Source organism: Myxine glutinosa, chromosome 10 (assembly GCF_964187855.1).
Source record: "Myxine glutinosa chromosome 10, kmMyxGlut1.1, whole genome shotgun sequence".
NCBI classification, from domain to species: domain Eukaryota; kingdom Metazoa; phylum Chordata; class Myxini; order Myxiniformes; family Myxinidae; genus Myxine; species Myxine glutinosa.
In genome coordinates this window covers 31,912,411-31,935,781 of record NC_136270.1, presented here as the reverse complement: position 1 = coordinate 31,935,781, position 23,371 = coordinate 31,912,411, and the positions used below count along the sequence as shown (strand labels likewise).

The 23,371-nt window shown below is 46.5% G+C and overlaps 1 protein-coding gene across 2 annotated transcripts in view; it reads right to left on the bottom strand.

The window, feature by feature from the left end:
* The window catches only part of LOC137434431 (myocyte-specific enhancer factor 2C-like), a 102,019-nt gene that overhangs the window by 44,763 nt on the left and 33,885 nt on the right, over positions 1 to 23,371 (bottom strand). For both annotated transcript variants that reach the window (XM_078785520.1, XM_078785521.1), the window contains exon 2: positions 3,985 to 4,123. In XM_078785520.1, coding sequence (XP_078641646.1) covers positions 3,985 to 4,038 — 54 coding nt within the window. In that variant the 5' untranslated portion in view covers positions 4,039 to 4,123. The remainder of the gene's footprint in view (positions 1 to 3,984; positions 4,124 to 23,371) is intronic.

The following is a 23,371-nucleotide window of genomic DNA, read 5'->3' as shown; positions in this document are numbered from 1 at the left end:
ACGCTCGGGCACACACACCTCGGTTCATTCCCGGAGACCTTATTTGGCTCTACTGGCCCCGGAGAAGGAAGGGGTGTGCCCAAAACTCACCTCACCCTGGAAGGGCCCCGGGGTGGTGCTTCGGCAGGTGACTGATGTGGTGTTCAAAATTCAGAGGGGGCCACATACCCTTCCACAGATAGCTCACGGGGATAGATTGAGCTCCTACATGGGTCGTGAGGCTCCTGGGTGGATTGGAAGGGTGAGGGGGAAATTAGGTGTGGTGGATGGCACTCTTGGACCCGACCAACCTGCAACTACCTGCACTTGAGGTGAGTGTTTTGATGTTTACTGTCCCAGGCTTCAGGACTTGCTATAGAAATTTTGGGACATGCAATTTGGAGTTGGGGGTGGTTGCGAGTGATGACATGGTTGGTGAGGGGATGGAGTGTGTGCCACAGAGTCTTGTGGGTGGCGTTTGTGTTGGTGTTGTGGTGATGTGTTTTCATGTGGTCGTGAGAGTGGAGATAATGGAGAGATGAGTGATGATTATCGAGTGATTATTGTGTTTTGGAAATGAAAATGTGATTCAACTGTGAATGGGGATTTCACATGAAGCAGGCCATGGCAACTCTTGTAACATCTTTTGTACCATCTCCTCGGAATTGTGCTGGGAGAATTGAATGGCAGCGGGGGAGGAAATGTGTTTTGGGGATCTTGTCGGTGGGGAAGGTGTGTGTGCCCGCAGGTACAGATCAAGCTCGGAGGAGCGGTGCCTGCGACCACCCTCTGCGGCAATTACCCCTGGCAGCCAGTGGTATCTGGAAATTGGAGCTCGTCGGTGGAGGGTCTGGTTGGGCGCCGTGGGGTAAAGGAGACCCCGGCGACCCGTGGAGCTGTGCGGCAGCAGGAGGCAACGGAGCCTGGTGTGTGGAGACCCTCACCGGCGGGGTAACGGTGGAAAGGGCTGTTGGGCTGCCACGGGGCCAACATGGTAAAGGGGGGGGGGGGGCAATGAACTTGTAAGTCGGTTGACTTGTTTTGGGACTGCGGGCACCACAGCCTGAAGCGCCCCCACCATCTTGTTGTGTGGTACCTCCCCGCTGCCTAGTTGAAATGATGCACACACATGAATATGACATAAATGCCATGGTCCTGCAGGGGGGTGTAATCAGTACGTGCTTGTAATGATTTTTGGAATGAGTATGCGTGGATTTGTGTTGAATGAATGAGGGCGAAAACCACCGAGCCATGTCACTCACCTGTAACACCTAGACAACGCCTGCGGAAATTTAGGGGTGCATTGGGATGGCCCCGCAGGTAAGGTTGTGTCTTGTGGCATCCACTGGGGGGTGCGGTCTGTAGACTGGGTTTGTACAAATGTTATTGGAAGTTTTGAATTTTCGGAAGTTTGTTTAGTTTTGTGGTTAAGTTTTTTTTTTGCGTGTTTGTTTGTTTCCTCCCTCCGCAGGAACAACGAATGAAATGTAAATATTTGATTGAATGATTGTTAAGGGGATTAACATGTTAAGGAGACTAGGTAGGAAGTCCGACACTTCCCACAGCCCTCCTGCTTTATTTCATAGGCTAAGTAAGTGTGAGACAGTAAATGTTAAGACTGGAATAGTAGCGCCTGCAGTGGACCTAGCAGGAGCTGCAATTCCGGGGTGTGGGGGGGGGGGGGAGCTGTGTTATGTAGGGAGGGTAGAGCAATATCTGGGGTCAGGTATATCTGAATAGGTAACATGCTTCGTCTGTCGCGATAAGGAATCTGCCCTGTAATAAGTTCTGTATGTAGTCCGGTTTGTAGCGCTCTCTGCGCTGAGATTGGAGATCGCGTTCTTCGTGGTGCTTGGAGCAGTGTTCGGTGCACGGTGCTTTTGGTGCTGTGAGTGGGCGGGACCTTGTGTGTGAACGGGCGAGGGGATTGGAGCGAGGGCGTTGGCTCGGGCCTAGCAAAGCGTGCGTGCGAGTTTCTCCGCACCGGAGTTTGGAGCCGTGGTGGATACGACACGACAACAGACGGACAGATAAGCTCACGCTGCATTACCCAAACCCACGAAGAACGTGTTCTTTTATTAATTCATTTGCCCCTGTCTCGTTTCTGAAGTGAGGTGTGTGGGATCCCAACTTAGGACTATTTTTTTCATCGTCGCGTTTCATTGTCACGGGTTCCGTCAAATAAATCTCTATTTTTGTACATTAAATCTTGTTTGGTTCGAGTGCATTAATTCCCTGCAGGATCGGAGCTGCCGTCGGTTCGCCTAAGGTAAGCGTTTTGCCACATTTTCCTCTTCCCTTGCTGTAATAGCAAAATCCGTGTTTGGTCGTCACCTCGGTTAAAGCCGTTCTGGTCATCCGCGGTCCCTGGTATTAACCAGAGGGATTCGCACGGCAACTGTGCCGGCGATACTCGCCTACTCTTTGTGAAGGACACCATGGGATCTTTAGCGGCCACCAACTCATGCTGGCAGACAGGTCTCCTAGTTTAACGTCCATACGAGGGATGGCACACACATTGATGAATCACCCTGCCTTTGAAACACCGAACTGACAGTTTATAGCTGAGTCGGGATTCGAACCCAGGCTGGACAGCTTAGAGGTGAGTATGCCTGGTATTTTAATAACAAATAAATTAAAAGTTTTTTAAATCAACAAGTGTCCAGATTCATCAGAGCCGCTGAAAGGTTGACCTTCACCGAGGTTGGAGCCAAAAGGCTTGGCTGTCTGATGTAGAAAGACGAAAGGTAAGTGGCCTACCTGTGTGAAACTAGCTTCAAAGTGAGGTGAATTCTGCTGCGTGTTCAACACCACCATGTGGAACATTTCAAAGGTGCTTTTTATGAAGGGAAAGGAAAGCTGGGGTAAAGGGGTGGGGGGTTTGGAGTGGTAGACTAGGTGGTCAGAATATCAAATCTTTTTTTTTTTGTGTGTGTGTGTGTGTGTGTGTGTGTGTGTGTGTGTGTGTGTGTGTGTGTGTGTGTGTGTGTGTGTGTGTGTGTGTGTGTGTGTGTGTGTGTGTCGGTCCTAGAGGGCATGTCAAGGCATCAATGTGTTCACCGTCTCAGATGGATATTAAACTGGGTGTCCCATCCATCAATAGTTGGAGGACGTTAAAAATCCCATGGTGTCCTTCAGTAAGATTAGGCAAGCTATCGTCGGGACACTCAACAAATTCCAAATTCCTGTCCTATCAAGCAGGGGGCACTGCATCAGTGGCACATCCATGCTCCCAGAAGTGATGCGACCCACGGCCACATGCTACATACAACGCTGAAGTTGGACTTCAGGACCCACAGTCCAACAACGATGAAGAATTGAAAATCATGATAGAAGAGTTCAATTTTCAGAGCCAGAAGATCAAACTAAAAGTCCCACCAGTGTCTGAAGGAAGTGGATCTGTTTGGAATTTTAGAATGGAAAGAGATAAAGTCTAGAAGTGAACAAAATGCTTTAGAACCCATTATAATTAAACAAGGTGGGTTACAAAAGTTTCTTCTTCATTTTTGATGGATGGACACCACCAAATATTGAAGCGGCTTCATTACTTAAAAATTATAATGAAATTCAATATAATAGAACATTAAATAATGTTCAACTGCCATGCAATAAAGCAGGAAATTAAAATGTATTATTACTAGATTGAAGAAACCAAACGACGAATTTCACTTGGGGCAAGTCATACGGATGGATACGGATCACCTGGAAGAAATGAAGAGTTGTACGAGAGCAGGCTAGGGGCAGCATTTGCCCAAGTTATTCAAGGTTGTGAAAAGCAAACCGCCTTTGAGGGCGGAGGGGCAAGTTTACAATTATCGAGCAATACCAGCAATGACGTGTGGTGGTGGCACGCGGTATCAAGGATACACAAGGAACATTGACGCAGTCGGTGGGCATTTGGCCCACCAGGCCTGTACAAGACCAACGCTACGTTAATTCAATCCAAGTTTATCGAGGTCTTCCAATACGGCTCATGCTGAAGCAGTGTGGGCATGGTCGACGTACCTGGCGGTTCCGTTCATCACTGATCCGCGCTATCTGAATTTTCTTGCGTCCCATCGTGCGTGCTCCTGGACGCAGGCAGGTCTCACCAGGGATTGCCGTTGCAAGGTCGTTTGAAGGGCACCCTGAGGATGTTTTGAACCTGCAGAAGAATTGTGGGCAGAATGTTTAGCTTGGAGTTCATGACAAAAATGGCTACAATGAACAAGTATCAAATATTGGTGGTTTGGACTTTTTGTTGAGAAATGAAATATTTTGAGCCTCTGCGATTCTTCTTCCTTTTGGTAATTATTTCTCTTTTGGTCATTTGACACAACTCTCCCTCTAACGGTTTAATTTCCCACAATGCATTAGATACACGATGAAAATAGAGCATATGCAATCCTCCTTTTCAGAATAATATCTCATGAACAGCTGTGTCAAGTGATAGTTTACAAATTAATTAATACATACACACATACACGCATGTTTTGGTGAAATTCCCCGATTTTATGTAAATGTACAAATCCGATGGTGGAAACAGTGCGCTCGGCAGAAACAGCTTGTCAGACGCTAATGACAACGCTGGTGCGTGACGCCGTCCATGTGGAATTCCGGCAGAGATAGCGCCAGACTAAGTAGCAGCACTACCTGATAATGCCTGGCTGGTGGTACGATACGAGGGATTGGGGAGACGGGGCGGCGGCTCCTCCAGGTGACATTACACAGGGCTCATTGCCCCCCTCGCCCACTTCCACCCACTGCTAATGTGGTAAGTGCTTCAAATAAATAATACTGCTGTTCGGTCATTATAATCATGCATCAGTCGTTATTAAATAATATTTCAAACATTTGATCTGATGTACTATAGTACTATACTATATACTCTTTACAGAGCATTCAGTGCTGCCGAAGCAGTTTCTTGGCAAGAGTTGTACTGGGTGGTTTGCCATTGCGTTCCCAGTGCATGGCCTGCTCTACCCTTTTAAATGTCAAGCTGAGCGGAAAGCAAGGAATGAGCATGTAACATTTTTACCGTCTTTGGTATGACTTGGCACAGATCTGGGTTCGATCCACCAACCTCCCAGACTCGGAGCGGATCCTCCAACCATACACGTGTACAAAACGGTTTTCCTGGCAACATCTAGAAAATGGGATTTTATACAGTCATGTGACTTCTCCTGAAGAAATAACTTGCTGCAGTCATCAGGGCTCATGGAGGAGCTTGTACATGCATCACCTACAGGATACGGGCATTAGTAAATAAATTAAAGATGAACCTGGGGGTGTAGCATCATGAACTATGTGCTTAGATGATAATGGCAATCAGGCAAACCTAAGTCTCTATCCTTGCACCTGTCTAACCCAACTTTGCTATTGTGTGACACAATCTCACAAGTTCCTGGATTCGGTCAGGTGTACAGGTGTTACGAGGTGAATCGGATGGGCAAATCAGCAATGTCCCAAGGCCTTATTGCTCCTGTCTAGAGCATGGCAATCAAAGACGGATGCCAAACATCAGTTTCCCCAGTTTGTTTTGCATAGGATCAAAGCCTGTTTTGTGTCAATCATACGTCCACCCACAGGTACACCTTTCCAAAACATGTGTACCATATCATTTGACAAATATTCCATGGAAATTGAAATTTCTCACTCACTGCCTGTCACCCCCCAACCCAAAACCGCTAATCTCCGACCGACACAAGTTACCCTAATAACAGATGAAGATCTTTTCATTGTAGCACAATTCCAACTGTCATGTACCAGCCCATCTAATACACCTACGTTGGGTTAAGGTTTGCACCACCAACCATTCCAACATCTGTGCTCGCTGCGACCGATTTGGTAGTGTCTTGCGATAAGGTCCAGGATCACCATTTGACATTGGCTCCATCCTGATGACCTCCATAGGGCGAAAGGCACTTTCGAACAGCTCAACTAATAAATTAACACCATGTGGTGTTTGCAAAAATGACTACCAGTCATGCTTCAATGGTAGACATTTTGCAAAGCAGCTGGCCTTCTGCAGTTTGTAAATTCCCAAACCAGTATCTTCCCAAATGGACTACGCTCTAATCTTGATCCTCATGGCAATCTTTTGCTGTGGCATTTCCTACTCCTCCACAACACCCACGGACTCACTGGACCATGTCTTTTGGTGGTCATAATCTATTGCATGACTCACAGCAGAAAATCAGATAGCTTGGTGCTACACCTGGGCCATCTTGCCTAGTCGACTTAACGAGACCTCAAGTTAAATGATCTTCCTCAATCATGAAAAGGAGGAAATCCTTCTTTTGACCATTGCTTTTTACATAAAGGTACACTGTGTGTATTCCTGGCAAGTCTTGGTTCTTGAAGCTCACCAAGTCAAGCCAGGCCCCTGCGCAACATCTTTCAAGTCAAACATCCTGCAAGTCTGACTGGAGGGACAAGTACAATTATTGAGGAGATCTTACGGGGGAAGTCACGGTTTTTCAAAGCTGTCCCGACCTTCACGCACGCTCGAAGTTAAGCAATTGTTCACAATTGTATTTTTGTCAAAACTGTATTTATCTTACATGTGTGTACCTATAGTGCGTCCCTTGGAAGATTCTCGGTGTTAATCTTTCATACCTGCATAGAGTGGTCGAGTATTTCGTGCCGCGATATATTGCGGCCTTGTTGTTGTTCTTTAAGCTTCCTACCTGGAGGCTTTGTTTTCTCTCAGCAGTCGATTGTGGTCCTGCTACTCTCGTTCTCTCAGTTTTTTTCCCCAGTCTTTTCACCCCATACTTCCTTGTTTAAATTCTTAACTAAAAAAACAAAAACACATTTCCTTCTTTGTTCTTTGACCACATGTTTCACCCCCATTTCACGCCATTCCCCAGATCTGTTTTGCCCTGTTCTTTTTGCTGACATATTTTGCCCTGTTCATGTGACTCGTGGTGCTCCCTCTCCCCGTTGGTTTTTTTTGTGAATATTATTTTGTTCTTCACGGTTCTGTTTGAATATGTTTAAACTTTCCCCTGCAGCGTTTTATTCAGTGGTACATTACAACACGCTGTTTTTCTTCCTATTTAAAAGGCTCTTTTCAATTTCCTCTCCAACTCATTCCACTTCAAAAAAATATTCAATCTCTTATAATTCTAAATCACTACACACTCTAAATTCATATTCATTCCACTCCTCCTCCATCGTTCTTAAACGGATCGCTAACTTGAAAATCACAATAAACCCAATTTGTTATAAATGTTCGTCTTTCATTAATCATCCACTTTCTAAACTCCCCCTTGCCCCTCCCCTCCAAATCTCCCCCCTTGCCCCTCCCCCCTAAACTCCCCCCCAACCCCTCCCCTTCAAATCTCCCCCCCCCCCCCTACCATCCCTCTCCAATTCTCTCCCCTCCCCCTCCTCCTCAAAGCTGCCTCCTCCCCACTTCGTCTCCCTTCTATCTCATACCTCCACCTCCCCCAACCTTCTACTTTCCTCTGCCACCCCTCAAAGAACCCCTCACTGTGCCTCATCCCATCACCATCAAACATTTCTTGTAACTCTTCTGTAATCTCTGACACACTATTAACTGCTCTTCCTACCTCCCCCGCCCATCCTTCATCTGCCCCTACCCCACCCCTCCCCTCCCCTCCCCATGCACCCGATGCTCCCCATCTCTCCTCATTAACGATATGGACCTCAAACATCCGGGGTCTTCGCTCAAACCTGATTGATCTCTCCATTCAGGTTGCTTCTGACAATCCAGACTTGATCTGCTTAACAGAAACTTTCCTCCTTCAAGATGCCTCCGATTCCTTAATATCTCTTCCTGGTTACTCCCTCCTCCGGTATGATAGACCCGAGCCTCGTCCTGGTGATGGGGTTGCTATCTTTATCAAAAACTCTCTTCCTCACTCTCCTTGCACTGCCCTCTCTCCACCCTACCCCCAGGAGTACCTCTGGCTACGGTGTCCTCTCCGCTCCCACCTTTTGTTCATATGTGTTCTGTACCGTCCTCCAAACAGTGATGACTCCATTTACATGTCGCTGTCTGACAACATGGACCAACTTCTATCAACTCATCCAAACTCTCTCTTCCTCATATGTGGCGACTTCAACTGTCATCATGCCAGCTGGCTGGGTGTGGGTTCCTCTCTAACCAGCCATGGCACCTCAGCAAAGGACTTCTGCGACTCATTGGGACTGACACAATCTGTCAATTTTCCGAACCGGATCTCAGTCAATGGAGTATCTTCACTTCTAGACTTGGTTATGACAAACTTCCCTGCACATGTCTGCTGCTCTTCTTCTGTTCCAATCAGTTCTTCTGATCATGTGCTTGTTAAAGTGGGCATCTCTCTGGCCATTCTCAGAGAGCCTCCTCAGCGTCGACGAGTTAGGCATTTCACTCAGGCCGACTGGCATGGGCTGCAAGCAGCCATCAATAATCTGGACTGGTCTCCCATCTCTACTGCCTCTGACATCAATTCTTCCTGGGAATTCTTCCAAAGCAAACTGCGCTCTCTCATGCACAGATTTATCCCATCTCGTCTTCAATTGTCTTGCCCTTCCGCCCGTCCATGGTACAGGGCATCTTGTGGTGAGGCAGTTGCCCTGAAACAACTTGCCTTTGCCTCTTGGAAGGCAAATCCAACTGAAGGTAATCTCAGTTCCTTCCACCAAGCTCGGAACAAGTGTGTGTCTACCCTCAGGAGTACCAGGAAGCACTATCTCTCCACACTCAAGAATGAACTCTCAAACCTGTCTCCTTCCTCCAAATCCTGGTGGCATCTGGTCAAATCCGTTTCTGGTGTTTGTTCCCCCTCCATCCCCTCCCTCACCTCAAATGGCCACACAGTTGACACCTCACATGACAAAGCCGAATGCCTCAATTCTGTTTTTGCCTCAAAATCTTGTGTCCCAAACCCATCTCTCTCTGTTCCCACCTTACCCAGTCGAACCCAACTGCTCCTGGACTCTGTGTCCTTCTCTCCTGATAAGGTGGAGAAGTTTTTGTCAAACCTCGACTCTGATTCGGCAACTGGACCAGACGGCATCAGCCCACGGGTCCTAAAATCCTGCTCTGCCGCTCTATCTCACCCTCTCTCTGTTCTTTTCACCCTCTTTTGCTCAAGGTCATCTGCCAGCATCTTGGAAATCAGCAAACATTACTGCTTTACACAAACTAGAGGTTCCAGGGAACCTGAACTCAACTGGTTTATATCAATATGGTTAGAATATGCATAATAGAACCACAAACGATATAGTTTATCTGTGCGTTTATATGTTTATATGTGCGTTTACATGTGTGTTTTCAAATATCTTTAAGTGGCAAAAGGCACAAGTTTCATCAAATTTAATCAGTATTTGTGACTTTTAGAGCTTGGACGTCGTCCAAACTGATGTTTATGGGTCAAGTCATGCCATAGGTCACAACGAGGTCATTTTTCGGACATCGTCAAAACCCGTAATATGTGTTGAGGTTTGTTACATACTGTCTACACACCACGTTTCAACCTTCTCACTACATTAAGAAGTACCAGATTGACAAAAATTGATTTTTCATCATTGCCTCGGATATCAAATCCTTCCTCTTCTCCAATGGCTTGATCTCCGATCATCAATTTAGATTCAGACCAGGTCATTCTACTCTGGACATGTTGCTTCTGCTGTCTCAACAATGGATGGAGGTCCTCAATGCCAAACAGGAAATCAGAGCTGTCTCCCTCGACATATCATGTGCCTTGGATATGGTCTGGCACCCAGCTCTGCTCACCAAACTCTCCTCCTATGGTATCCATGGAAATCTCCACGCTTGGCTTGCGGACTTCCTCTCTGGTCATAGTCAATGTGTGGCCCTGAATGGGTTTCTCTCATCTCCCCTTCCTGTTCAGGCTGGAGTTCCCCAAGGTGGTGTTCTGGGCCCTGTGCTTTTTCTGGTCTTCATCAATGATCTCTCTGACTCTCTTGAAAATCCTCTCTATCTCTTTTCTGATGACTCCACTCTCTGCCGCTCCATTCCTCATATCGGCAGCCTGCAGCCTCCTCACTCTCTGCAGACCTGGACAAAATCACAGACTGGGCAAACAAGTGGAACATGTCTTTCAATCCTGACAAATCTCACACTCTTACTATGTCTCTCTGAAAAGACCGACTGTAAAACCCTCCCATCTACTTTCTCAACAATCCTCTCCAAGAAGTTCTGTCGCTCAAGCTTTTGGGTCAAACTATCTGCCATGATCTTTCTTGGGAAAACCACATTTCCAAGCTGGCCTCCAAAGCCAGTCACCGACTGGGCATCCTCCATCGTGTGAAGTCCTTCCTTGGCACACCTGAGCTCCTCACCACATACAAGGCTTTCATCTGCAGCTCAATGGAATACTGTTCCCCCCCTCTGGGCTGGTGCTCCTGCCTCACACCTAGCTCGGCTTCATGCTGTTGAAACCAAAGCTTTCAGAATCATTGGAATCTCCTGCGATGAAGCTAACTCCGAGGGCCTTTCATTTACTCACCACAGGCAGGTAGGTGGTCTTTCTGTCTTCTACCGACTCCTCTCCGACCTTGCTCCCCCAGCTCTCTGTGCCCTGTCCCCCAAATATTCCTACAGGTCACACAAGATCTGCCAGCAACCCTCTTATGGATAAACTGCCAAAATCTAGGCTCTCTGCTCACCTTCACCCTTTCATTCCCCTTTTCTCCCGCCTCTGGAACAAACTCCCCCACTCCCTTCAATCCCACTCCTCCCTCCAGGTCTTTAAAACAGCTGTTCACCACCATCTCTTATCTTCCCCCATCCAAAACCTTGATCTTTTCTACCCCCGCTAATTCACCCCAGATACACTTTTTCGAAATTCCAACTTCTTTCCTGGAAGTCCTTGCAGTGTCCATATGTTTTATACCTCTCCCACCTCTTCCACCTCCCCCCAAGCCCTCTCCCTCCCACAGTTCTCTCGATGTCCCTGCTCTCAAATGTTGTGTTTGTGTCCTTCCCCCTCTCTCCCCATCTTGTCTACCGCTCCCCTTATTTTGTGTTTTATGTGTCGGTTTGTGTTGGTTTGACTTTTTGTGTGATTAATGTTAGCTCTTTCACAAGCCTCGATCTTGTACACAAAAAAAAAATTGTGTCCCACATTTTCAACAATCTACCTGGTAAAGAACGAAATGACTTAGAATTGGCTATTGCACGACCTTGGAGACTCTCAATTTTTTGGGCATTGATGACGTCTCATATTAAATGCAGAAACCCATAGGTTTGCTTTTGTACCCCAGGAAGGTTTGGTGACACGTCAGTGCTTGTGACGTCAACATTCTGTCAACAGAATTGCCCACCTCAGGAATGGTTTCACAAACATTACCTTTTGCAGCCAATTGCGTTATCATTGCATCACATAGTTCTGCAGAATATGTAAAACCAAAATAAATAAATAAACCAGAAAAAAAACAAAAAACATTTTCTTCAAATATGAAAAATTCCAACCAGAAAATGTACTGTTTTTAAGGACATTATAAAGGATACAAACAGGCACATACAAGTAATGTAATGTGTTAGACAGGGCAGTGTAATAGACACTGGGTGAAATTATTTTTCCTCCAGTTTTGCGGTACTTGGACTAGTTATTTCAGGTGGTGTAGGTAATAGGAGTCATGAAGCGATGCCCCTGGGAAGTGAGCATGGCGTGATAGGGGGTGCAGTATCGGGATGAAGAAGACTCTGCCAATATGGCTATGTAGTACGAAGCCGATTGATGCTGCGTCTATGGTGATGAATGAAGCCTCCATATTCATCTTCCTGGGTGTCCCAGGAAGACGTATTCAAGCACTAAACTTCCGGATTTTTAAAATGATGTATAAAATAATGATTTTATTATAATTGGCATATACACCTGAACACCGTAGGGGGTATCGTGTTGTATGAACCCTCTAGTTACAACTTGCTGCGCAATCATTTTGCCAATTCCAATGATGAGAGAAAAGGGCCGTGCATAGTGCCAGACGTGTACAGAATGGCTCTTCACCTGTTCCTTCAAGGTAAACAATGGTCTTTATATTTGCAAATATCGTTACTTCCTAATAACAATATGCATACATTTCTCCAACTGAAAAAGGGGACAAACTAATAAGAAGACGAGAACGGCACTCAGTAGACAGCATACCTCCACCTGGTTGGCCATATCACTCAATGGTGAAGAATCACTTAAAAAATTATACGAGCCGGATCCGGATCTTCACCAAAATTGAATCGATTCTTCATCGTCACACACACAACCTGTGCAACAAGTTTCGTCTAAATCCATCCACAACCTATTGAGATCTCCTGCTATGTATCGTTTTTGGCCCGATCTCCCAATGGTGAAGAATCACTTTAAGAATTCTAGTAGCCGGATCCGAATCCGGATCCGGATCTTCACCAAAATCTAATCATTTCGTCCTTGTTACATACGCTACCTCTCTGCCAAAAATTGTCCGAATCCATCCACAACCTTTTGAGATATTTTGATCACAAACGGAAAGACAAGGGTGAAAACATAACCTCCATCCATCCACCTTTGGTGGCAGAGGTAAAAATAAAAGTTGACTGAAGATTACGGTTTTCATACATAATCACAATTATCTCTGAGTAATATTCCCATTATTCACTTAAATGGGTGTACCTGTGATGATGCAGGACAGTGGTGACACTCATAACGAATCATCATAATCAGCCTGCTTTGGGTCGAGTGCAGAACGAAGGCCTCGTCAACTCACATTGGGGTCATTGGCATACACAGTATTAGTTAGAGTTTGTTTGGTGAGAGTTTATTATTCGATATTGGCGGTGACAGGCTGGGTGGGAATATTTAATTTGTTTCAGAGTGCCCATGACAACTCGACGCTAAAGACGCCCATGAGATCTCTAGCATCCACTAAAGACCAGCGGCGGTAGATAGATGCTCCGGGTTAACGGCCTTCCGATAGATGCAGCGATGCCTGCTAAAACACCAGGATGGCAGTTTATAGCCTCTACATCGAGATTCAAACCCAGAGTAGACAGCTCAGAGATGAGTTTGCAGACATCGGGCCTATCCTGCCAGGCACTCCCCATCTATGTACCTGCACACATAGAGGTTATCACATGGTGGATATTTGACATTCAACATGGGCACGGTGAGAGTAATAGTTTGAATCGCTATCAAAACAGCCTAAAGTCACTTTTTCCTGTTGGAACATTGAATTAAAAGCGTGAAACATACTTCTAGAGCAATGTGCATGGTACCTATTGAGTACTTCCTCTATACAAGTAGTCTTACAGAAGTCCAAAGGGTAACATGGGAAGATTTGGCAAACTAGAGCCTACAACAATGACAAAGAAATGAGATTTCATTCTCAAACCCCGATCAAAAGTGTTGGCATCAAATTGCAGATTCGATTGCCTTGGTGAAGTTTAAATTTGGCCTTTAATTTAAAAAACGCTGATACATCTGGTGGAAGGGAAGCAGAAGCCGAATGAAAATGCATCCAACTTGTAAAATATGCACCTGCTAATTACATACCCATCGCAATTGTGTAATAATCCAGGTTGCCTCAGAGGTTTCACCAAAGCAAACAAAAAAAAAACCCGACAAACCAAGGAGCCAAAGTAAAAAGGCCTTTAAAAAAATTCAACAAGCATTAGCTAAAGAATGGGAAAAAGAAATGCCATTTTCAGACGTGCAACACGGAAAATTGAGAGTTTGCCTTTTGTTGCCGTGAACAGTTGCGAATGGATACGCGGCAGATGTTGTAAACTATGATTGCGAAACTACCACATTAATCCACAAAGTCATGCTTTGAGCTTTAAATGCTGACTGGCACACTTCCCCCTATGGATTGGAGTCTTTACAGATTTAAAGGGAGAACATGGTCTCAGATTTGGAGATGGCCTACCAATACGTGGTGCAGATATGTTGATCGTGATGTCTTCCAGTTACCTACCGTAGTTGCTCTCGCTCTCATGTAGACCACCTACTCCACCCAGATCACTCAAGTACTTCAACTGTCCTCGCAGGCCACAAAGTCTGACCTCAATCTTTAGACGTCCCTACAAGTTATGGTATAAACCAACAGAATCGACAGGTGATTCAAGGCCGAATCTATGGACAAAACATCACGTGAATTTCCAGGGAGACGTGCACTTCCACAGCCGCAGAACCAATGCCGGTCCAGGCCTCCTCAGCTGCCCATCCATCTGTCCAGATGTACAAACTGATAACATGCCGCATCTCCAACCGACATGTTCCTCACCACACATGTCCAAACCACACAAGTCTTCGCAGACTTGTAAAAGCAACGGCTTTTTTTTAAACAAATAAATAAAAATGTTGAAGGTTTATTTTATCCTCCCCATAACATACACACAATGATGCCTGGTGAAGTTACCATTAATGTACTTACAATATTTATCATTATTATGATGTCAGTGTTCAGAATTATAACTTTCTACAAAGGTCAAAACTTTGTTATAGAGTTTCAGCAGTTTAAGCCGGCCATCCAAACTGCTTTCCTCCAACGGTTTGCATTTATTCTCATATTTTTGTGGTCGTTTTTGTGGTCTGTCATAGCAGTTAAGGTGGTCATCAACGTCCCGAGTTCAAATCCCATTCGTGCCAAAACGACACCAGGAGGGATCGACTCGGCCTGTCGTCCTGAGGTTGGCAGGATGAGTATCCGTTTTCTGGGGGTAAGATCACCGATAGTTGATCTGGGGAATGCCGTAGCGAGTCTCCCTACCCGATTGGTAGAAGTCGATGAAAGAAGAGCTATCAGGTAACCCTCCAACTTTGGTCAATGCCATACCTTACACTTTTACAAAGGTAGGACACAATTGTGACAATCATTTGTGACAAACGTTTGTAACCCCGGACTCCAAAATATATTTTGTGTGGAACAGCTTCAAAAAAAAAAAGGTACATCCTCTCCACCTGATCGCTTTAATAAATGTTGTGGTCAAAGTAGCCAATCGAGTGGGTAATTGTGACATTGGGATTAAATCTTGGCAAAGCTTTCAAAATCTACGCAAGCATAAGCTCAGGGCTTACGGGTGTGGCGAAATTACATAACCCGCAACAAGCTGCGAAGAAAACCAATTAAACGAGACATCGATGACCTGTTGCCAAAAGAGGAAGATTTCCTTTGCCGTAAATATTTAATAAACTTATTCGTACAGGCGGCTGGTGAGAGGTTTTGCAAGCGATGCCCACTGATTGTTGTTTATATTGAATCGTGCTGATGCAGCAAAGTTTGAGGAACGATGCAGCAAAAGTAGAAATGGACAGCAAATAAAAATTGTAATCTTGTTGCGTTCATCAGAATCAAACGAGAAGGAAATAAAAGAAAAACCTACAGGGAAAGTCAAGCACGTCGTGCATTCATATCAAAGTCGGAGGAGGATAGGACACATGAAGTAAAGAAGGCAACTTCGCATCCAAAATGCCTCGTTATAAACCCATTAGTAATACTGCGCTTCCAAATTACTCGTCTAATCTATCAAAGTGAGTGTGCAGAGTGCGGAGGTGCTGCTAAAAGCTTTTTTGGCTTCAGGACTCCGCACCACTCGGCGCCCGACTCGACGAGCCCGCGAGTTCCGTGGGCACAAAACTGGAGCCTTGACGGACATTGAAGTGTCCTTTAACTTCCGACTTTGAAAAGACAACTTGACACACAAGTTTGCAAGGAAACTTTCGTTACAAGGAATAAATAGAAAATTAATGAAAATAGAAACACGAGGCATTACTTTGTTGGTAACCATAGCAACCAGGTCATTGTGTTTCCTCCGCTCCTCGTTCCGAATTCATTCCTTCCTTCCTTCGTTGGTGTCCAAACACGACCCCACTGTCTGAACGTGTCTACTTGACCCCCAGTCTCCTTGCTATTGAGCCTGGAGTTTGTCCACAAAAAATTAAATAACCAGAACAGAACAAAATGACATTTTCATATTGTGATGCTCAAGCACCCTCCAATCTATTTACCAATTAGTAAATCTATTATATTGGTAAATAGATCGTATCTGTTTACTAAATGACCCATAACAATTGTAACCGAGACACAAAGGAAAAGAAAACTGAAAAGAAAAAAAAAGTTGCGAACGGTTCACCAAATAACAAAAGTGACGTTAAAGGGAAAGTTTTCTGAAGGGGACCCAATCAATGCTCACTCATGATTAACATCGAGGAAACAATCGGCTCAAGGTCAATCACAAATTGTACAGATTCAAACTCGGGTCCGAATGAAAACAATGACCATTCATGAAGTGCAAACCCAAAGGTTTCCTCATTGCTCCTGACAAAACAGGCAAGGTAACAAATGGGTTTAAAACTACAACATTTAAACAAAAACAAAAATGAAACCTGATTACAAACAGGAAGAAGAGGTTTCAGAAGAAAACAAAACCATTTGATGAGAAATTCACACCGCCCAAGCAGCCCGGGTACCCACGCAGCCCGGGTACCCACGCAGCCCGGGTACCCACGCAGCCCGGGTACCCACGCAGCCCGGGTACCCACGCAACCCGGCTACCCACCCACGCAACCCGGCTACCCACCCACGCAACCCGGCTACCCACCCACGCAACACGGCTACCCACCCACGCAGCCCGGGTGCCCACGCAGCCCGGGTGCCCACGCAGCCCGGGTGCCCACGCAACCCGGGTGCCCACGCAACCCGGCGGCCCACGCAACCCGGCGGCCCACGCAACCCGGGTGCCCACGCAACCCGGCGGCCCACGCAACCCGGCGGCCCACGCAACCCGGCTGCCCACGCAACCCGGCTGCCCACGCAACCCGGCTGCCCACGCAACCCGGCTACCCACCCACGCAACCCGGCTACCCACCCACGCAACACGGCTACCCACCCACGCAACACGGCTACCCACCCACGCAACACGGCTACCCACCCACGCAACACGGCTACCCACCCACGCAACACGGCTACCCACGCAGCCCGGGTACCCACGCAGCCCGGGTGCCCACGCAACCCGGGTGCCCACGCAACCCGGCTGCCCACGCAACCCAGCTGCCCACGCAACCCGGCTGCCCACGCAACCCGGCTGCCCACGCAACCCGGCTGCCCACGCAACCCGGCTGTCCATGCAACCCAGCACATATTCCTTGCTGGAAACACCGCTGATGCTAAAAGGAAATTTGATCATAAAGTACAAATCTCTGCATCAGCAAAGGCTGCACATCTCATCTGATGATTTGAAACCAATTGAATTTTGCTTTTTGCTCAAAACAATCTGTTCCATCTGTATAATAATCGGAATTTTCACCACAGGCAACCTTTGTGGAGTCACCAAAGCGCTCTTGGAACACGTAGACCAACTTGGCAATGAACGCAAAGCCACGACCAAAATAAATGCACCAACAGCGCATACATGGCAACCATACATGGCAACGCATATACATGGCAACGCATATACATGGCAACGTGAGGAATACCAAATAAATTAAATTGATATTCCAGTCAATGTTGCACTCAGCAATGTACAATCCAATGAAAAAAAAAAGTTGCGTGTAAACACCAACCAATGGTGCTTCCGTGAAATCAGGTTTATAATTAAATGGCAACATGCTTTCCTCAAAACTTACGGTATCGTCGTTCTGGACAAAAGAAACGATTACATTTTGGTGCTGTTCGGCCACGAGACCAAGGTTGGGCCCATAATGAGCCAAGAACTGTGATGGGAGCACCAAACAGGCTCACATAAATATCGCTCAATTTAAATGAGAAAGAGGAGCAATCGGGTCACCTCCTCGGGCCAATTGACCCCAATTCCCTCACCTCCCACGCTGCTCTCCATGTAAAACAAAGTCAATACAGTACTGCACATCATGGGTTTTGGAAAATACAAACTTAATTGGCCAAATAGCTCAGACATGGTCACATTTTCCTTGCGTTTTGGGCCAAGTAAAATTACGATCACAAAATAAAGATAAAATGATTGACTTTAATTTCCTCAATTGGATAGTTATAGAAACAAATAGTGCATCAATTTATTTCCTTCACCATGGAAGGTTAAGTATTCACCCCTGATTGTGTCTGTGTGCAGGATATCTCAAAGTTATGGACACATTTCGGACGAAGCTTGCTGGACAGGTTTGGTGTGTGACATGGACAAATTGATGAGATTTTGGTGAAGATCCGGATATAATAATTTAATTTTTAAGTGGTTTTTCACCAATGAAAGCCAGGGCAAACTAGAACGGCACTCAGTAGAGAGCACACCTCCACCTGGTTGGGAATAATCACTTAATGGTGAAGAATCACTTTAAAAATTCTACTAGCCAGATCCGAATCCAGATCTTCACCAAAATCTAATCATTTCGTCCTCGTCACACACTACATCTCTGCCAAATTTCGTCCGAATCCGTCCACAACTTTTTGAGAGATACTTTGTTCACAAATGGACAAACAGACAGACAGACAAACAGACAGACAGGGGTGAAAACAGAAACCTCAATCCACCTTTGGTGGCGGAGGTAAAAACAATACCTCAATGTTATGGACGGATTTGGACAAATGTTGGTGGATGAGTTTGGCAGGTGACAACAAACCGATTACATTTGGGTTAAGGTCCGGATGCAGATCCGGCCTATCAGTGGGCCAGAAAACGTAAACCATTCAGCCAGGCGGAGGCATGTGCTCCAACGAGTGTCAAGCTGTTACACTTGCATTTCCCTATCGAAGCACCATGCCTCAGGTCAAAAGCACTTACAGATCAGGAATTGCAAGGAAGAGCCAACAACTCATTGCTAATGAGTTAATAATTGAACTTTTGTATCCTTCCTAGTGCCTATACTGTGTGTACGTATATATATATATATATATATATATATATATATATATATATATATATATATATATATATATATATATATATATATATATATAGTTGCGGTTTTGAGAGTGTACATATAACATCATTAAAGGTTAAAAGGTTGCCACCATAGTTAGTCCACAAGCAACACGTAGGCCCATCTAGAACATTAGTTATGTCATAGTATGTGTAAGGATAAGGCCATTTCCCTAGTATCATCTGCGTTGTGTAAAAGAAATAAGATAGGCCCCGTGCATTTTGCCTCCACCCTCCAAATCTACCTAGTTGGGCGGAATCCATCCCGCGCCCCATTTTGGCTATTGCACCTCGCATTAGGATGGTCCCTAGTCAAATGACATGAGGTAGGCCCGAGAGAGGGAGGAGCGTGGCGGCGAGGTTGAAGGAGGGAAGACAGCAACGGTAAGAGCCATAACCAATCAGGGCTCGGGTGACATGGCGTGAGGGGCGTGGTAAGGGCATGCCTATATAAGCGCACGCACAAAGCCCTTGAACAGGACTGGAAGGAATTGCGGTTTATTGTAAAAGACTCACTCGCTGAAGGACTTGTTGGGAGAGCGCACTGTAGGAGGACTTGAGGAGGACTTCTGCGGGAAAGCAGTGTGTAAAGAACTGGAAGGAATTGTGCCTTGCATATGAACTTGTATTGGGAGCGCATACGAATTCGCATTGAGAGCACATATAGCGCCGGTCCGGTTATTACGTACGCGGCCGTGGCCGCAAGTGTAACTGTCCAACCAGCCTTACCGTTCGCCTCGCATATAATTCCCGTGCGCCAACGACACACAGAGAGCTCCTGCGGTCTGTTCCATCTTCTTCGCGGCGTGCGTTGGGGACCGGAGAACGAGCTCTTGGACAGCATCCCTGACCATCAACCTGACCATCTGCAATCCCAGTGTGAGTGTGTGAGTGTGTGAGTGTGAAACGGGCCCGTGTCCTGGGATAAGTATAAGACTGTATAAGGCTGCACTGTGTGTTCTTATTCTTCTCATTGTACATAGTGTAATAAACCAATTGTTATTCCTCGTTTCTTCCTGATTCGACCGTATCAGTGATTTCCTCCATTGGGTAAGCGTGGCACGATTAGGAACCGCTCGGATCGGGTTTAGCCATTGATAACGGCTCGGGTCACGGTTCGCTATCGCTCGGCGTTTCCACCTCTAACCGTGATTCAGGCGGGGCTTATTTCCTTGCTTCCTAGGCGGCGTTGGTACTTAGGTAATAGGAATTCGGCCTACAACCCTATTTAACGCCGTCCGGAAGGAACGTCATAGCCCCGGATCCCTCGGCTCGTCAAAGACAAGGGGACTAACCCCCCCTTAGTAAGGGGAAAGGCTGACCAGGAGATCCGCAACAATTGGTGTCAGGGGAGTGGGATTGGACCCGAAGTGCGCCTAACGCACTCAAAATTACGAGCGGCCGAAATTTAGTTTAAAATCCAAATTAAATCGTGCCATGGATAACCAAGTCGGTCGGATGCCGGTGGGGGTAAATGATGAGGTAGAATTAATAACCCAGGACCCCTGGGAAAAATTGGGAGAAAAAGAGGACACAGATGAGGGTGGGGCAAATGGTAATGGCGGCACCTCGCACGTGGCGGCGAAGGCTAGAGCCGCTGCGCAAGTGGGGGTTATGGACGAGCAATCATTCATGACAACTGTCAGAGCTGTATTTTTTTTTTTTTTTTGTATACTGAATCGAGGCTCGTGAAAGAATGGAATTGTAAAATGAAAGACGGGTTAAAAAGGTTGGAAAACAAATTGGATGCTCAAAATGACAAACACCCGGGAAATAAAAGGGTTTGAAAACGAAATAGGTGGCCAAATAAAAAAATTGGGGGAAGACATTGGGCGCGAGTTGAGCGAAGAGGGCACATTGGTACGCGACGAAGTAGCGCGACGTGAGGAACGCGGGGAAAGCAAGTTTGAGTTTGAACAGAGCACAGCCAAGTGGACCGGGGTAGAAGTCGCGACACGGTGTATGGAAAAGCCGACGGCCGCCGAATTAGAAGAGAAAATTTTAAGCGGGCCGGCGGTCGTTGGGCTAGGGAAAGAAAAAGAAATTATCGTGGAAATTGGGGTTGAAGAAACGGCAGAGTTGGTACATGAATCGGAGATCGAGATGGAATGTACTCAAAGTCTGGATTCACATCGTGATGTCGTGCTGCCTAACCCCAATGAAAGTTTGCAGGTGCGGTTGGAGAGGAGAATCCCAAAGGTGAGTAGGGTTGTGTATGGCGCGAAAAGGTTTGGCGCGAAAGTGTTTGGCGCGAAAAGATTTTTCGCGCGCTTGGGATCGCGACGTCACCCGGGCGCTCGTGGAAGGTCCGTGTTGCGGCTGGTGCGCTGTGTGAAGGTGAATGGCGCGCGTGTGCAAATATATATTATTCCGCAACAATATATTATTTTATTGTTGTCTGCAATATACAGACTTGGCATTAAATATGGAATCTTTTTTTTTTCTTGACTTGGGTTTAATTTCTTAACTCAGTATATCAATCTGGTGAGTTTCTTTTACACTTTGGTGATTTATTTGTTAAAAGAACCATGTCACTGATTGTCTGTCGCAGCAAGAAGTCAACAACAGGATTATATCACAGGTGGCGTGGCAAAATGTACGGACAGGTGCATTTGATGATTGGCTTCACAGTCGGGTATACAAGGGTTGTTGCGTTCTGTATTAGTGGAAAACAACTGCTGCACGTCTCCAAAAGTTATTGCCGCTTCCTCTGGAGATGGTCCGTCAACTCGACAATGGAGTGGTGGCTTTACGAAATTACGGCATGAAACAGCGTGCTATTGCTCAGCAGTATGGCATCACTCAAGGTCAGGTGTCAAAGATCCTGAAACGAAATGCTCAGAGGGGTGTCCCTACTCCAATACCGAGGCCAGGACGTCCCCGCAGAACCACAAGGAGGGATGATCGCCAGCTGCACCGGTTAGTCCGCAATGGCCATACCAAGTCAGCTAATCGGCTTGGGGGCTGAGTGGCAGAAACTGACAAATGTGCCTGTATCCAGAAGGCTATTCAACCAACGACTGGTTCAAGCAGGCTATCGTGCCAGGCGTCCCCTGAGAAAACAACACCGCCAGCGCCGATTGCAGTGGGCCAGAGAGCACCATCAATGGCAGCCAGGACACTGGAATCACGTGATCTTCAGTGACGAGTCTAGATTTCTGGTCTATCGTCAAGATGGCCGCGTCCGAGTGCACAGACAAGTGCATGAAGCCTACAACAAAGATTGTATAGTGCCAAGAGTCCAAGCTGGAGGTGGTGGGATGACCTTTTTTTTTTTTTTTTTTTTAGTGTATACTGAATCGAGGCTCGTGAAAGAGCTAACATTTATTTCAACTAACATTTCACTAACAAAGAGCTAACATTTCACAAACAAATCAACCAGACAAACAAAATATACAAAAAGAGGGAGCGGAAGACAAGATGGGGAGAGAAGGGGAAGCACACAACCACAACATTTGAGAGCAGGGTGAAGTGTGGGAGGGAGAGGGCTTGGGGGCAGGAGGCGTGGGAAGGGGAGGGGGGGGGGGGAGAGGTATAAAACACAAGGGGACCGAAATTAGCGGGGGTAGAAAAGATCAAGGTTTTGGATGGGGGAGGATAAGAGATGGTGCTGAACAGCTGTTTTAAAGACCTGGAGGGTGGAGTGGGATTGAAGAGAGTGAGGGAGTTTGTTCCAGAGGTGGGAGAAAAGAGGAATGAAGGAGTGAAGGTGAGCAGAAAGTCTTGATTTTGGCAGTTTAACCATAAGAGGGTTGCAGGCAGATCTTGATCTTGTGCGACCTGTAGGAATATTTGGGGGACAGAGCCCAGAGAGGGCTGGGGGGGCAAGGCCAGAGAGAAGTCGGTAGAAGACGGAAAGACCACCAACCTGCCTGCGGTGAGTGAGTGAGTGAAAGGCCCTTGGAGTTAGCTTCATCGCGGGAGATTCCAATGATTCTGAACGCTTTGGTTTCAACAGCGTGAAGACGGGCTAGGTGTGAGGCAGGAGCACCAGACCAGAGGGGAGAGCAGTATTCCATAGAGCTGCGGATGAAAGCCTTGTATGTGGTGAGGAGCTCAGGTGTGCCAAGGAAGGACTTCGCACGACGGAGGATGCCCAGTCGGAGACTGGCTTTGGAGGCCAGATTTGAAATGTGGTTTTCCCAGGAAAGATCATGGCAAATAGTGAGACCCAAAAGCTTGAGTGACAGAACTTCTTCGAGAGGATTATTCAGAAAGTGGATGGGAGGGTTTTCCAGTCGGTCTTTTCGGAGAGACATCGTAAGAGTGTGAGATTTATCAGGATTGAAAGACATGTTCCATTTGTTTGCCCAGTCTGTGATTTTGTCCAGGTCTGCAGAGAGTGAGGAGGCTGCAGACTGCCGATCTGAGGGATGAGGAATGGAGCGACAGAGAGTAGAGTCGTCAGCAAAGAGATAGAGAGGATTTTCAAGAGAGTCAGAGAGATCATTGATGAAGACCAGAAAAAGCACAGGGCCCAGAACACTACCTTGGGGAACTCCAGCCTGAACAGGAAGAGGAGATGAGAGAAACCCATTCAGGGCCACACGTTGACTACGACCAGAGAGGAAG